The sequence below is a fragment of the Tenrec ecaudatus genome, chromosome 13, assembly GCF_050624435.1.
Source record: "Tenrec ecaudatus isolate mTenEca1 chromosome 13, mTenEca1.hap1, whole genome shotgun sequence".
Classification (NCBI taxonomy): Eukaryota; Metazoa; Chordata; class Mammalia; order Afrosoricida; family Tenrecidae; genus Tenrec; species Tenrec ecaudatus.
This window is the reverse complement of record NC_134542.1, coordinates 38,670,964-38,686,043: the sequence shown is the minus strand read 5'-3', so window position 1 is coordinate 38,686,043 and position 15,080 is coordinate 38,670,964. Positions and strand designations below refer to the sequence as shown.

The window sequence follows — 15,080 nt, the reverse complement described above, 5'->3', positions numbered from 1 at the left end:
TGGGCTTCCAAAAGGAAAATACGGAGAAACATTGGTCCTTTGGGTAAATGAGAGGAAAGTCTAGCCCAGTGAGTAAAAAAAATCTAAATTATAGCTTACTTCTAAGTGCAATCTTACTTCAAGTGCATGCAACTCAAACAAGTCTAAGAGAGTCATTGAGTTGGAACCTTTGAATAGATAGATGTAATTAGTTTGTCTAAACATTAGTCAAAGCAATATGGCCTCCTGCTTATCTAACAGTGACAGTAGATTCAATAATTGGGCCCCTACTAATTTGAAATTTGTGATAAATAAAGACCAGCCTGAAGTTTATGTGTGTTGAGCCAACACATGCCTTGTAAAGAGCTATTAGTATATTAAGATCATATTGGGAATCCTCACAACTGTTAAAAGGATACGTTTTTAACCCCAACTCTTTCAGAAGCACCCATTTCCATGAGACCAACGGCATTCTGGTTATCTGGAACTTGTCATTGAAATTACTTCCAGCCCAGTTGGAATGAATGAATGAATGAATGAACTTTGTTTGGCTGCGTGGAAATATTTACTGTATCTGATCAGTGCGCATGCATTTCATGTTTTAAGTGTTTCTATCTCAGCGAGCTTAGACTCCTCCTCTGAGTCAGAGCAGTTCCAGAGATGTATGTGAGAGGGGTGACCGGGACTAGACTTGTCATTTGATGAATTTCTTTTGTGTGAAAGCGAAAGTCTTGGAAAGTATACACGTCCCCCATCCCTCTCTGGGCTGATGAGGACAAAAGTAACCTCCTATAACCCGTCCTCCTGCACACCCTCCAAAGTACGTATAATGAGTAGAGGGATACGGAGAGCAGGAGATGTCCAAGAGAAAGTCTGATTCACATGGTTAATAATATTCAGAATCCCATGTTTGGTTCATAAGATTATAGGTATTTTTATTCATATATCAAGCAGCACAATTTTAATTCTTCCTCCAGCAATGAAGCTATCAGAAAATTCTCAAGATAGATTTCATTTTCTCAAAGACAATAAAGTGATAAAGAAGTAAGCTTGATGTAGGGAGGCTTAATATTCTGATAAAACCAAGATCATGCAGTGAATTAAATGAAAATCTGAGAAATAAAAGGGGTGAAACTGGCATTTTTTTATTAAGCTAAGATATATCAAAACAAATGAAAAGCACCCCCAACACACACACACACACACACAATTGTTGCTGATTTTGCTACCAAGATGGAAAGGCAAAGATGAATTTTGCGTGATGTTTTAGTGTATGAATATATGTTGAAGATTCTTTGTCTTTGTTATCTAGGGAGTGCAGTTCAAGTTCTAAAAGAATGGAATATGACGGGAAAAAAGAAGGTAAGATCAGTATTGATTGTAACTCAGTAACATCTTTGGTCAAAAGCTTCATAGTCGTTATCATTTTAGCATGGTGCCAGTTTTGTTTCTTTAAAATCTGTTAGTATGTATACCCAGAAAGCTTTCCAATTCATGGCTGTCTTCAATTACCAGCCACTCTACTACGGATGCCCTTGCTGTTTGCTCGGTGTTTTGACTACCAGGTGTGCGGAAGAAGCCTCAGAAGTGCGGGTGGTTGTGTTTTGTTTTCTAAGGATGAAGGGGACCCTGGCAGAGAATTCAAAGGATTCAAGACACTCACTTGCCTGAGCATACCCTGCACACAAAGGGGAAAATTAAGGAGTATTTTAAAGACATTTGAAAAGCTCTAAATATAATCACACATGTTTTTCCAACTGAAACAATCTGTCCAAGGCTGCTCTACGGTGCTATTTTATTGAGTTCTAAGTTAGAGCTTTAATAAAAGAAGAAGAAAGAATGAAAATGCCTAAAACCCTATTAAGCAAGGCACTTATTGTCACTGCTTGAGAACACAGGCTGGTCCTTGAGAAAAGGAAGGAAGAGTCCACGCTGCCCTGTTCAGATTTGGTTTCTCTTTCGCCCTATGGCCTTGGGGCCCTGCGGAATGCGCCTGCGTGCATGGAGTCTGCGGTTCCTTTTCCCTCAGATTCCCAGCGAGCATGCACACTCCCTCAAAGGCATGGGAGCCTCTGCTCTTGACCTGATGACCACAGCATAAAAAGCTGCCTTCTCTTTCCACCGAAACTAGCCCACCCCACGCACGCTAACGCGGCAAGGCCACGTGCCGTGGGCTCTTCTGTCCAGGAGGGATGATCACGGCCCGAGAAACAGATTTTGAACAAACAAAGGAACCATATTGCTATCATAAAATGCAGAGATTCTTGAAATTGCTGGAATCATCCCTTTGCCTTTTGTCTCCTCCCAGTTTCAAGTAGAATAAGAATTATGTGCTTCTCCCCCACCCCCACCCCACCCCGCAAACCTTTGTAGGCTACCATCTTTGGCATTCCCTGCTTGTCTTTAATCATAGCTTCCCAGGCTTCTCCGGGAAAGGAGGCTGATTTGCAAGTGATTGAAAGGCAGGATTTACACTTAGAGGGACGTGTGTCAGGTGTGCGGCGCAGGTATCAAATTGCTCTGATGTGGAAAGAGACCAGCCATAGACTCCTCATTACTCAGGGTTTCTCTCAGTAGGAAACCAGTCTCCTCAGCTGAGTAGATTCTGGCTCAGTGGGTGCCAGGGACCCCATGCCATCAACCCTTTCCTTCACATCTCCCACCCAGACCCTCACCGACTCAAGGCCCGGTTGTAGCTTGAAAGCAAAAGAATTGGTGGAGAACTAAAGGGAAAGCAACTTGCTTTTCAAAACCAGGGTTGCTGTTCCATTGGTGCCCAACAGATTTCAACCGGATGGTCGGGGTCTGTCCTGGTGGGTATCTGTCCCTCCTGGCTGAGACCTGTGCCACACTGATGACTGAACATATTGCCTACTGCCCTCCCACCCCCCACATGCAAAACCTGAGTCAAAGCAGACAGTGTAATTTGAAACAACATCATCTTAATGCCTGCTGGCTTATGGTGTATTCACTATGGTGGCATTTGGGGAAAATATAATAGAACCCTGCCATATTGTGATAAGTGAGGTCTGAAAAGTCTTCTTTGTCTAAAATGCAGGGTTGGGTTTTTTCCAGATAAATAAAACAAAGCCATGTTAAGATTTGCAGCCAGCATGGGGAGATCCAGGTTGGACTGCAAATGCGAAATCTTCACGGGCCCAGATCGGTTTGGCGTTACCTGGTTCTCTGCACCAGCCCCAATAATGATGGAGCTGAGGAGGGTGCTGTGGCTGCTTGGGACTCTGGGCAGTGGCAGGAGTTCCAGAAATCTGCTAGTTATTTGTGTCCATGTCCTAGACCCAGTGTGGACTTTGAGGACCTACCTTCTAATTCTTCATTCTACAAGGAGTTGCCTGCCTTTCTCCTACTGGCCCCTAAAAGAGTAGAAGCCATAATGTTGCCCCCACCCCGCTTCTCCTCCCAAACTCCCCTTCCATCCCCAGCTCCACATTAAGAAACCAGATCCATCTGCAGCCAATTAAGCCGACTGTCCTCCTCCTTGTGGGGGCTGGCGTGCAATGGCTGCAAATAGCAAGTCTCCTTGGTAGTGTTTGCAGCCTGTTAGTGTGGATATGCTGCCCTAAGGTGCCTTGGAGACAACCCTTTCCTGCTTTTTTGTTGGCACAGGCCTGGCTAATTTTTATTCTCTGTAAACTAGGCTCTAAACCAAGATGCGAGGTGCTTTGGGGAAACCCCAAGGCACGGTGTCTAGAGTCCACATAGGCCAGGTCATCATGCCCATTCACACCAAACTTCAAAACAAGGAGCCAGTGATTGAGGCCTTACACAGGGCCAAGTTCAAGTTCCCTAGGCACCAGAAGATCCACTTCTCCAAGAAATGGGGCTTCACCAAGATTCCTGCAAAGGAGTTGAGGGCATGGTGGCTGAGAAGCACCTCATCCAAGATGGCCGTGCAGTCCGTCTGTGCCCAACCTTGGCCCCGTGGACAACGGGCCCTGCATTCGCCAAGGCCTCGGTAGCTCTGTGCCTCTCCTGTACCCACCAATAAAAATTGAACGTCAAATAAAAATTGAACTTCAAAACAAAAAAAGAGGAAGAAACCAGATGCAGCCCAATGGGCAGTTAGCATTAACTTTTATTGTATTACTAGCCCCAGATAGAGAGCTTCAGTGTGTTCAGCTCTTGTCTCTGCTGTTGAGACCATTTCCTGCCAGTGTTGGCTTTTCAGAGCTGTTTGTTATTCAAACGTCAATACAGCTTCTTGTCAATAGAAAATGTTTGCATTGACTTAGCTGGTTAATAAAGATCTAGGTGTCCCCCTCATTCTATTTCAACAGCCAGAAAACAAAAGAACGAAAAGGTAACAGATCTTTTGCTAAGTTTCGCCTTTTCTTTCAAGGTTCTGTGCTGAGTTTTAACAGTGGCCCCCCTTGGTGTCTCTTTCTAGAACAATAAAAGGAAAAGAAGCAAGTCCAAGCAGCATCCAGGTAACAAAGAGGCTAAAGACAAAGCAGAGAGGCCGGAAGCAGGGTCCCTGCCACCACCGCCACCGCCACCACAGCTGCCAAACGGCCACTCACACGCAGGCGACAAGGACAGCTCGTCCACTGACTCGGCCACCACCGAAAAGCTTGTGGTTCTTCCGCGTGAAAAAAAGATCTCAATCCTCGAGGATCCTTCAAAGGCACTTCGTGGGGCCACAGGTGAGTCCTTCTTAGGGGCACCTGCTGAGGAGGTGGAAGAAGGAAAGGTTGCCCGGCCGGGAGAGCCCAGCAGGACAGCCTGGCTCCCGGGTTTGTTGTTGTTTCCTGAGAAACATACACAGGGGCTTTAAGGAGTCCATGGGAAAATGGAATTGATGATGGAATTCTTCCACAAACCTTTCGAAGCACCCTCATTCTAGTCCGTGTTGAAGACCCCTAGTGGGCAGCAGGGTAAGCATGCAGCCACCAGCTGGAAAGTAGGCCACCCAAAGCTTCCAGCAGCTCCGCAGGAGGAAGACCTGGCACCCTGCTCCCGCCCACTTGGACACCTTCTCGACACTGCAGATCCCAGGCCCAGGGCCGCCCTTTACTTAGCACTTGACGGCACCCCCGCTCTTCATTGGGATCATGGGGAAAACAAGCTCTTGCTTAAAGAAGGCCTCTTCATGGCAGCCTTCGCTGGAATTTTACTCGGGATAAGGGAGGAGGGGTGGGATAAGTGAATGAAAGAGATGTTACAAATGCTTTGCTTTTCTGAAGAGGAGAAAAGCTATTTTAAGTCCTGCTATTTTATGGTAAAACATAATCTTCTAGGTCGGAGTCGGGCATATTAATTACGTGTGCTATTGTTGTCCGTGAATTAATCTGCACCTGGCTACTTTTTAATCGACTCGATAGCCTCAGGTACAACACTTCATGGCTAGTGTTAAATTTCTCCTTTCTCTGAAATAAGGAAAGCACTGGACTCTTCTAGATCTGCGGTTTTCAACACTATATACACTAAGATCCCCCCTTTTAAAAAATCGTATACTACCACTCAGAGGTGATCTAGCTAGCTTTACTGAATCAGTCATTTTTTTAAAACGCCCCTCACATCCAGAACATTCTCCTGACGGCCACAGTCAATGCAGAGGAGCATGGAGGTGTGGGCAATTCTCAGGGCCCTGAAGGAGTCAAATGATGATGCTCTTGAAGGGGCGGCGGCGGTGGGTATGTGGGTGAATTGGGGGTTGGGAAGGGAGAGGCCACCTTTGGCCAGGAGGGGCAGGAAGATTTTATGGACAGTGGGTAGGGAAAGCCAATAGACTTGAGGAGGTGGACTGTAATTGGAGCATTAGAAAGAATTAGAAAAAACTTTACTGAACATGTGTGTATTTTGCACGCCCGTGATGTACAAGGACGTACTATCCTTCAAAAAACCTGATGAGCAGAACTTGTCCCTGCCCAGGAGAAAGAGTTCAAGAGAGAGGAGATGGAAGTACCATTGAAACTTGCATGGTAGCACATGATAAATTCAAGGTGCTAAAACCCTAACCAAACCCAGTGCCTTCGAGGCAATCGTGGGGATAGGCAGTCTCATCGGTCTCCCTGGGAGCATCTGGGGGCTTTGAACCACCAACCTCCTAGTTATCAGTCCAGCACTTTCCAGACAGCACTACCAGAGTCTCTTAATGAGCTTTAATGAACTCGCTATGCAGCACACTAGCAAGTCCCCCAATTGCTCACAAAGCACTAATTTTATTCCATTAGCACATTTCCTAACAACTCTCATTAATAGTGCTGTAATTCCGATTAAGCTTACTACACGCGGATTTCTTAAAACGAAATGAACGAACGAACAATAAAGTAACCCATTTACATTTTAAGTCAGAATTTTCCAGGAATTTTTAATTCAGTTTTTATTATGCCTACAGTTTCAGGAGTGCTTTGATTTGTAGCCAGGGCAGTAGAAAGGAATTAAATAATCGAGTGACAGATCTCCAACTCTACTTGTTATTGCTTTCACATGAATTACTTTCAAGATCTAATTACTCAAGTTGCTGTTTTGATATCAATCATAGACTTAAAGCCGGGCCTGTATATGTGTTCATTTATTTATAATTTATTCCTTCTTCCTCAAACAATTTCAGTAACTCTATCAAGTCTATGACATTAGAGAAAATGCAATATAGAAGCGCTTCGCTTGACAGTAGATAGCTGCCTTGAAAGTTAAGTACCCATCCGGGTAATTCTTTGTGCAAGGGGGCCGTTGTGAACACTGACACCAAACTGTTTCTGAGACTCCTTTTTCGCCCAAAGAGCCAACCCGGGGACCTTCAGTTTGCAAGTTTCTGAGGAAGGCCTTGAGGTCTGCCCTCGGTGTGCTTTGTGAATGTTCCTGGCTCAGGACTACTCTCTGTGCGTCGTGTAAAGATTGCTGTTAAAGCATGAATGATGTCAGTAGAAGGTCATTAGATGTGGTTGGCCATAAGCTCCATTAGCCGCTCCCTTATTAGCATCATACATTTAAAATGTGTTTCGAACTGCTCACAACCAACCCAGTTAAGTGTTTCCTTCACAAAGACAATAGAGACCCATCAAGCAGATGATACCAAGGCTGCCCAATGGCCTGTGGAAATGCTGAAGCCTCGGCGAGCCGAGCCAAAGTGGAGCGCCAGGCCCTCGGCTGGCTGCGCCTCATTTTGACAGACTGTTGGAACTGGAAGGGATGAGCCCTTTTAGCTCTTCCCGCATTCTTCCAGTCAAGAAACCCAGGAGCGCAGCGCTTGAATGGCAGAGGTGGAAGCTCGCTCACGCCCTCGCACCGCCCTCGCAGGTGTGGAAAAGCCTGACTCTGGTGTGTCTGATTTTGCACACCCTTCAAAACGTGGGGCTAGAACCTGGGCTCTTTAGCTGCTGGAAAGACACAGAATCGAAAAATTAGGAGCAAAGCAGTCTAAAGGTCTTCTGTACTTGAGTGGGTTCACAGTATGAGCCTAAAAGAAATCCCTGGTCTACCCGCAGTGGAGCACTTACCAAGCTCTCCGAAGAAGAAACCGGCTCAAGCAAGCCTGCTCGGAATGCCCAGCTGGGCAGCAGGCTGTGAACACGTGCGGCACGTGCGGTCTTTTTATAACACCTTGACATTCAGGATCTCTCTCGGCGTCTGCAACAGAGGCATTTTCTGGCGGGGGAAAAGTTGGTTAGCTTAAAGATCTATGCAGGTGGTTCAGGGGTGTGAGTGTGACTTCCTACATGAAATGAACCACCAAAGGGAACACCCTTCAGGCTGTAAATAGAGCCTGTCAAGCGGGACGAGGCACCGTGTGGACATGGAGCTGAGAAGTTGGGGAGTTTGCTTTAAACTTCGTACAGAATCACTTCTTGAAGTGTTCATGTGTTTGGGTTTTTTTGTTTTCAGAGTTTTTAATAACAGCTCAAATGAGATATTTTTTATAATCCAATCTAGAGCATCCTAGATCCAAGCATAGAGTTAAACAAGGAGTAAATCAAGATTTATTTCTACCAAACGTAATGCAAGGAATGGTTTTACCACCAGGGCTCCATGTAAATGCACACTGTGTCCAGAGGGCTGGTTTTCCCAGATGTCTTCCACGCGCAGCCACCTCCTGTCTGCCAGTGGGGGCTTGTGTTGCTGAACAGGTGCTGCGTGGAGCTCACAGACTGAGACAGAGTAAGAAGAAAGGCCTGGTGAGCTCCTGTGGAAATCAGTCCCTGAAAACCTGGGCAAGGATCTGATCTGAAACCCATCCTGGGCATGGTGCCCGCCCTCCTCTGGGGCACAAAGCTGCCGTGAGTTCTCTTTAGCTGTTCTGCTGAAGGAGATGGGCACAGAAAAGGAATTCAGAGTTCCATACTGCTGTTCACCCACTGGGCACAATTCTCAGGAAGGGAGTACCAGCGCCAGCCGCCCGTCTTCCGCTTCACTGAGATCAGCTCTGGGTTCACCTCTGGCCGCAGCACCCCATCCTGAGATTCCTTGATCTGGCCACGGATCTGAGGAAGCCAGGTCTTCTCTTACCCACTATTTTTCTCTAACAGAAGGTGCCCTGCTGTGTTGGCTCATCTCCACCAGCCTGACGTCACCATCTGCCCTTTTCACAGGATCGGACCAGCCCTGTCCTTTCACCTTTGCGGACTGCGTGTGTGTTTCAGTCCAACCCTGGCACAGAGCCGCCTTCCCGGTTCTCAGGTGGAAGTGTGCCAAACACAAAAGAAGGGTCTTGTTCTTCTAGAATGTTGGCTGCTTGCCCCTCATTTGTGTTTCCTGTCCTCCCTCCCTCTCCCCCACACCAGAAGATGATCCCCCTGCTTCTCTAAGCCTTACATTGGGCCCGAGGGTCAGAAAGGAGCAACAAAAAAGCAACTCGCTGAGAACAGTCATAGGAAAGCCACATGTGTACTTGCCCGGGCTGCAGGGCCCGGCTCTCAAGTGGAAGCATGAAATATCACGTAGGAGCTAAAATCAAGGGCTTGCTGTTAGACAGGCTTGGATTAAAACCCTGTCACTTGGTTGCTGTGTAACCGTGGTGACATTCACCCTCTGCGTCTTACCTACCACCCTCATCCCTCAGTAGGATCTAGAACTTCTGCTCTACAGGCGATAGTGAGCACTAAAGGAGACGAGAAGTGGCCGCACAGACAGCATCAGACACACAGGGAGCCCTCCAGTCATGTCTTTTCCTATCTAGCAACCGTTCTGACGCATCTCCCTGTGCCAGCAATCATTCTGGGGAGTGTGAACAGGGCACTGAGGCCATGCCCTAAGGGAGTTTATCATCGATTTGGGATGTGTGGGTGGAGGAGCGAGGGCGGACAGTAAGCCAGACTACATTGGAGTTGCCCATCATTCTAGATTCGGATGCAGGTTGTGAAGGGAATAGCAAATGGGAGAATGGCCTCGGGAGGAGGACAGGACATGCTGTGACTTCAGAGCAGACCCTCCCGCGACTTAGGAACCTGAACCGGACCTGTTCAGATGAGGGCCCAGGTGCTTTCTTCAGGACTTCCCTGCAGGTTGTGGTGCTCTGAACAAGCCAGTGATGTCTTTGAACGCTCAGCCTCTCAGAGCCCCCAGGAGCTACAACCACCAACCGGTATTTTTTTAAATTAAAGCCATGACGTTTTTTAATATGTCCAGGTGGTATTAAGTATATGAGTATCCATTTTAAAAGTTGGTATTTTAAAGCACGGAAGGCACTTTTTGTTCAGTGTTCTCCCTCCTCCTTCCGTACGGATTTAGCCTCTAAGTTCTCACTGCTAACGCCCACCCCAAGGTGTGTGTTGCTCACGCTTCACCCCCGCCTCAAGCTCGTGGGTCCGAGTGGCTTGGGTAATCCTAAAGAGGCCTGAGATTAGGCTTTCCCAGCCCAGACAGGCTGTGGTGACCCGAAGGCAGGACAACCTAAACTACTCAGACATTTCCCTGTCACCCCGGGTGGGGTTCCCCGTGTGTCTCCTCACTCAAAATCCAGGACACTGCAGCAGACACGCCTGTCTGACTAGCTGAAGCCTTCCGAACATGCTCCTCCTATCCCTCCCGCGGCCGTGAGGCCAGTGGCAAATAGACCTGAAGAAAAATCACAAGAGGCTTAAAAAAATAGCACTATATATTTAAGATTTTGAAGGCAACCTTAAAGAGCTTTCCTGAAGTGCCGAAAGAATTATGCCTCTTTATTTTCTGGGAAATAAACAGTGAAACAAATGAAGTTCGCATGCATGCCTGGTGACCTTGACAGCCTCATTCATTTACTTTACTATCTATTATCTTCCTATCTACGTAAACCTGTCGAGGTGCTAATGACATCTGAGACCTTGTCAAACAGTGTCAACGGAAGTACGAGATTGGCTCCCAGTTGGAAAGTCACCAGCTGGTGCCCTCGGCGCTGCTCCTGTTCCGTAGGACTTGAAGTCATGGAGACGGCTTGTGTTCGGTCCAGGAGTTCTGGGCAGGACTGACAGCCTGGCTGCCGACTACCTAGTGGTTTGGGTCTCGGTTCCACAGTCATTGGGGGCAGAAGAATGATGAAGGAAATGCAAAGCAACGTGTACAATAATTGTACTCTGAAAAGGGTCTCCTTGGATCTTCCTCACTAGACCGTTATTCTATAGCATCTTGAACAAGTATCTTCGCTCACAGTCCCTGGTCTCTCTCAATCTTCAACCTCTTTCTTATGATCGACAGCCCCATCACTCCAAAGAAGCTGCTCTCAGTACATTTACCTGTGGTCCCCCTGGTACTGAGTCTACGAGACACGATTTAATCCTCAGACCTTTCCCTTCAGCCAAGTTCAGCATTGTTGGAGCACTCTCCTTAACCACTTAACCTTTGTCCCTTTGGGCTGCGTCCTTGACTCTCTTGATTCCTACGCAATGCCTTCTTTATTGGTCCTTCTCTGCTTCCTCTCCATCTGGCTGCTCATTGTTGAAGTTCCTAAGGGCGGGTTGATCCCAGATCACAGAAGGTGACTCACAATCACAAAGTCTTGGCCACTCTCTAAACTCCAGGTTCTTACCTGACCTTTTTACTTTGACATCTCAAAGTACCTCAGAACAAACCCGTGATGCCCTCACCCCAGCTTGGCTTCCTTGAAGTATTTCCATCCTGCAGGAGTGCCTGGTAGCCAGTTACAGAAGTCCAAAATCTAGGCGTCAGGCATGATAGTGCCCTCCTCATTGCCCCCTCTCCCCATATCCAGTGCATCACCAAGTCCTGCATGTTTCATTTACAGTCTCAGAGAACACCCATTTCCCAGTGCCTCTCCCTCTGCCTTCTCACCAGAACCACCATCCTCTCTGGCCAGCTACCACAGTTTACTCGTTAGTCTCTCTGCATTTATGCGTGTGCCCCTTCTGAATCATTCACTCTCCTGTCAGTTTTTACAAAACACGAATTTGATCTTAGTATCAATGCCGAGACTCTGATCCTAGCCTACAGTCTCTTTGCATGGTTGACTGGCTCCAGCCAGTCTGTATTGACCATATATGTTAGTCAGGGTCATATCAGGAAATGAGCGAATCTCGTTATGTGAATGAGATAAATGCAGTATAAAGAATTTCTAATCAAAACAGTAAAAATGGTTAACTACTAAAAGGGGTCAAGAATTAACAGGAGAACAGCTACTATCTGTAGGCTGAGAAAGATGGAGCATTCAAGAAAACTGAGACTGAGGAGAGGTTCCCATCCCCAAATCGAGATTCTGACCTCTTCGCGGAAGTTTGGCTGTCATAGGAACATGCACCCAGGCCGTGGAAAGGAGACTTACCAAAGGGCATGGGTTGGACTAGTCTGGCAACGAGGCACTCCAGTTCCAAGCATGTGACTGGACGGAAGTGGCTTAGCATGACTCAGTGGGGGAAGTTTGGGCATGAGGGTGGAGCTGGAGTGCTTCTGTCTGACTCCTGGGTTCCTTGTACCCTGAGCAATAAAAACAATGAAGGACCAAATCCAGAACAAAAGACACCTGTCCTTACTGCTGACCTCTGTAGATGGACTCAATATCCCCTAGCTGAAGGAAGAGGATTGTTTGCAAGGTCCAGCTCAGAATCACAGAGCAGAGCTAACAGTGTGGAATGGGAACTGAGAGACTCGGACGCCAGCCATCACTGACCCCTGGGTGTTTTCTGCCCCAAATGTTACCCTCTACCTGACGTGCACATCCCTGTTCTTAACTGGTTTTCCAAACTGACCTTCCAGATTTCATCGGAGGTGTCATTTTCTTGGGGAATTCTTTCTCGAAACCCTTAAGTAGGTTAAGCATGCCCACGGAAGATTTCAGAACACTATGTACTTTTCTTTCATCACGCCAACACAGCCGTCGTCTCATATTCGTTTCTCTTGTGGCATCTCAATAAGAGCAAACCCCACTGCCATTGAGTTGGCGTTGACTCTCAGCACCCTGTAGCACAGCATAGACCTGTCACTGTGCGTTTGTGAGGCCTCATCTTCCTGCTGCTGTGGCTTGTTAGACTTTGAATTGTGCACAGGGAAGGGCCGTGCCGACCGTAGATGTCTGTTGTATTTCTAGTGGCTGGAAAAATAAATTATAATATTAATTTTTTTTTCTGGAAAGACCAAGCCTTTCCCATGGCCTCTATTCAATTGTTAGTGATAAAATACATAGAGCAGCTTAGGTTAATTAATATTTTTTAAATTATGATACTGGTTTTGAAAGACAGTTTTCTATTTCTGGTTTTTAAAGATCTTGATAGTACTTGAGCAAATTTGAAAACACATAGGAAGGTTTAAGATGAAACAGCTCTGACTCCCCGAGTCAGTCACTGTCGATGTTTGTTTCCAAAGTTTTTAAATACACAGATATATAAGACTTTGTTCTTTCAAAAATCATCATATAGGCAGGCCCTAGATTTCAAACAAGTTCTGCCCTCAGGTCTGTCTTAAAGTTAAGTTTTTCTATATATCAGAACAATTAGGTATAGTTCTTATCAAATTTCAGTTTGTGGAACGGTTCTCCTGGAAAACAGTATAGCGTGTACCTTTTAATGCATTAAAAACATTAAAGAAACACTTGTAGACATACTAAAACATGTTTAGCATAAAACAATTAAAATGTTTTTAACGCCATCACAAAGTAGTACCTGTTTCTTGGTATGAACTTTGTATGTCCCTGACATTTTTCATGTCATACTTTCTGAGGGTTGGTCTATAAATACGGGTTCCAGGTTAAACCCAAGAAATGTTCAGAAATCAAGATTTCCTGTATAGCGAATATGAACTTTTATATTCTTTTTTTACATAATACGACATGCACGTTACCTAGTCAAATCACTGATTTGAATATTTACATGGTATTTTAAAAGATCGGCCATACTTCTTCGACCCATTCCTAAACTATTGTCGATGTAGGTTTTCCATTATTATAAAGTGTTTCAGCGTCCCTCTGCTGTATATGAAGTGTCACGGCTCTGCGTATTTCTATGGCTCACATTCTTAGAATTACTGGATTCAAAGCAAATGAATAATTTTGGAGTTCACTATGTATATTGATGCCCAGAAAGATTACCCATGATCTCCTTCTTTTTGTCTGCAAAACTGGTTCTTAGGCCGATGGGACATTTTTTAAGTTCCATGCCTAATGTCCCTTTGTTTTTCTTCTTTTGTGGCTACTTCCTAGTACTAGCTCCGTTTCCCAAAGCCTATGAACTATAGTATGATCAGTTACCGTCAAGCACTGTCCTAGTCACTGTTGTACCTTTAAGAAAGTGGTTCCGATTTCCCCACTCTCCAGAAGTAGACTGTTCCCATGAAAACTTCCACACGCCAAAATGACGTAAAGCACAGAAACAATTATCATTCATTTATATGGGGAAAATACAGTTTGTGTTTCCAGATACAAAAATAGCCTCCAGATCATACCAAGTAGCATGTGGGAGCTGACCTAGCACTGGCATCGAGTGTTCCAGGCACAAGTTCAAAGCTGTTGACCGTGGTGCCGACTGTGGTTCAGGGGGAGGAGCTGGGCAACACCGTTCTCGCCGATCAGAGCGCGCACTGCCCGTTTCATGGTTCACTGCAAACAAACGCCGAACACGGCTTTCACTTTGCCCCTTGTTTTCCTCATCAGAGTGGAAATCTGGATTCCTTTCCGTTTGTGGGTGTTGTGGGGTGGGGAGGTACTAATGTACAGTGAGATATATTTTGTCTCATCATTTTTTCCAGATTTTTTACTTGTACCTAATTTTTATCTAATAGTAATGTTGAAGTCATTGTTATTGATTAGGCTAAGATAATTATTTCAGAACTAATCCATATTTAACATATTCCTTAACATTAGGTTTGGCTTGTATTCTTATATAAAGCTTTCACAAAGGGGCTAAAGATTTTTTTAAAAGTTTATAGAAACTTTCTAATTTGAGCACGACATTGTTAAATACTCTTGCATCAACACGAACTTCCCGTGACCTTATGCACAACAGAACCGAGCACTGCCTGGCCCCGCGCCGTTCTCACGTCATGACGCAGGGACCAGTGGTGGGATCCCGCCAGTTCACACAGGTGTGGCAGAACCAGTACCTGACTTTGTTGAAGTCGGTGAACCGGCACTTGTTATCAGAGTTCTCTCTAAGGTGGGTGTCTGGGAAGCCGCCCAGTGTGCACATCACAAGTGTATACTCCTTATTCTGAACATTCATCTGCACAAGAGTGGTGTTTGATAGCATGTTGAAGTAGTAAGCTGCTTTTCAACATGTCATTTTTTATACTTGAAACTTTCATTAGGGCAGCCAACCAACCGGTTGTTAAATGATTTGAATCCCACCACTGGTTTGACCCCATTGTTGCAACCACTGTGTCTACACTGCACAGATATCTGTGTAGTCTTAAAAATCTTTGAATTCAAGTTCATATATTTCTCCCAAGAGAACGATTTGTTGTTTTTCTTTGATTCTGCTAACAAGATAGACACCACAGTTGATGTCTTACTATGCAAGATGGGCAAGTCAAGTATATAAGTTGATATTAAGGTTTGTAACTGGGAGCATGACAGTTCCCAGGTTCATCAAGATTTCACTTAGTGTGAGAACAATTCACAGCACGACAACTGGATGTTGTCAAGTTCATTTCCGTTTGTAGTGAGCGCAGAAGCAGAGTAGAACTCCTCTTGGCGGGGTTTGAAACAGTGGATCTTTGCAGGAGCA

At 45.7% G+C, this 15,080-nt stretch overlaps 1 protein-coding gene and 1 non-coding gene across 5 annotated transcripts in view; both read left to right on the top strand.

The window, feature by feature from the left end:
• SPATS2L (spermatogenesis associated serine rich 2 like) overlaps nt 1–15,080 on the top strand; it is a 184,033-nt gene that overhangs the window by 122,888 nt on the left and 46,065 nt on the right. For all 4 annotated transcript variants that reach the window (XM_075529428.1, XM_075529427.1, XM_075529430.1 and 1 more), the window contains exons 5-6: nt 1,292–1,341; nt 4,388–4,643. In XM_075529428.1, coding sequence (XP_075385543.1) covers nt 1,292–1,341; nt 4,388–4,643 — 306 coding nt within the window. The remainder of the gene's footprint in view (nt 1–1,291; nt 1,342–4,387; nt 4,644–15,080) is intronic.
• On the top strand, nt 3,448–3,581 carry LOC142425177 (small nucleolar RNA SNORA70). The gene has a single exon (XR_012779537.1). It is a non-coding gene; the product is annotated as a small nucleolar RNA SNORA70 (small nucleolar RNA).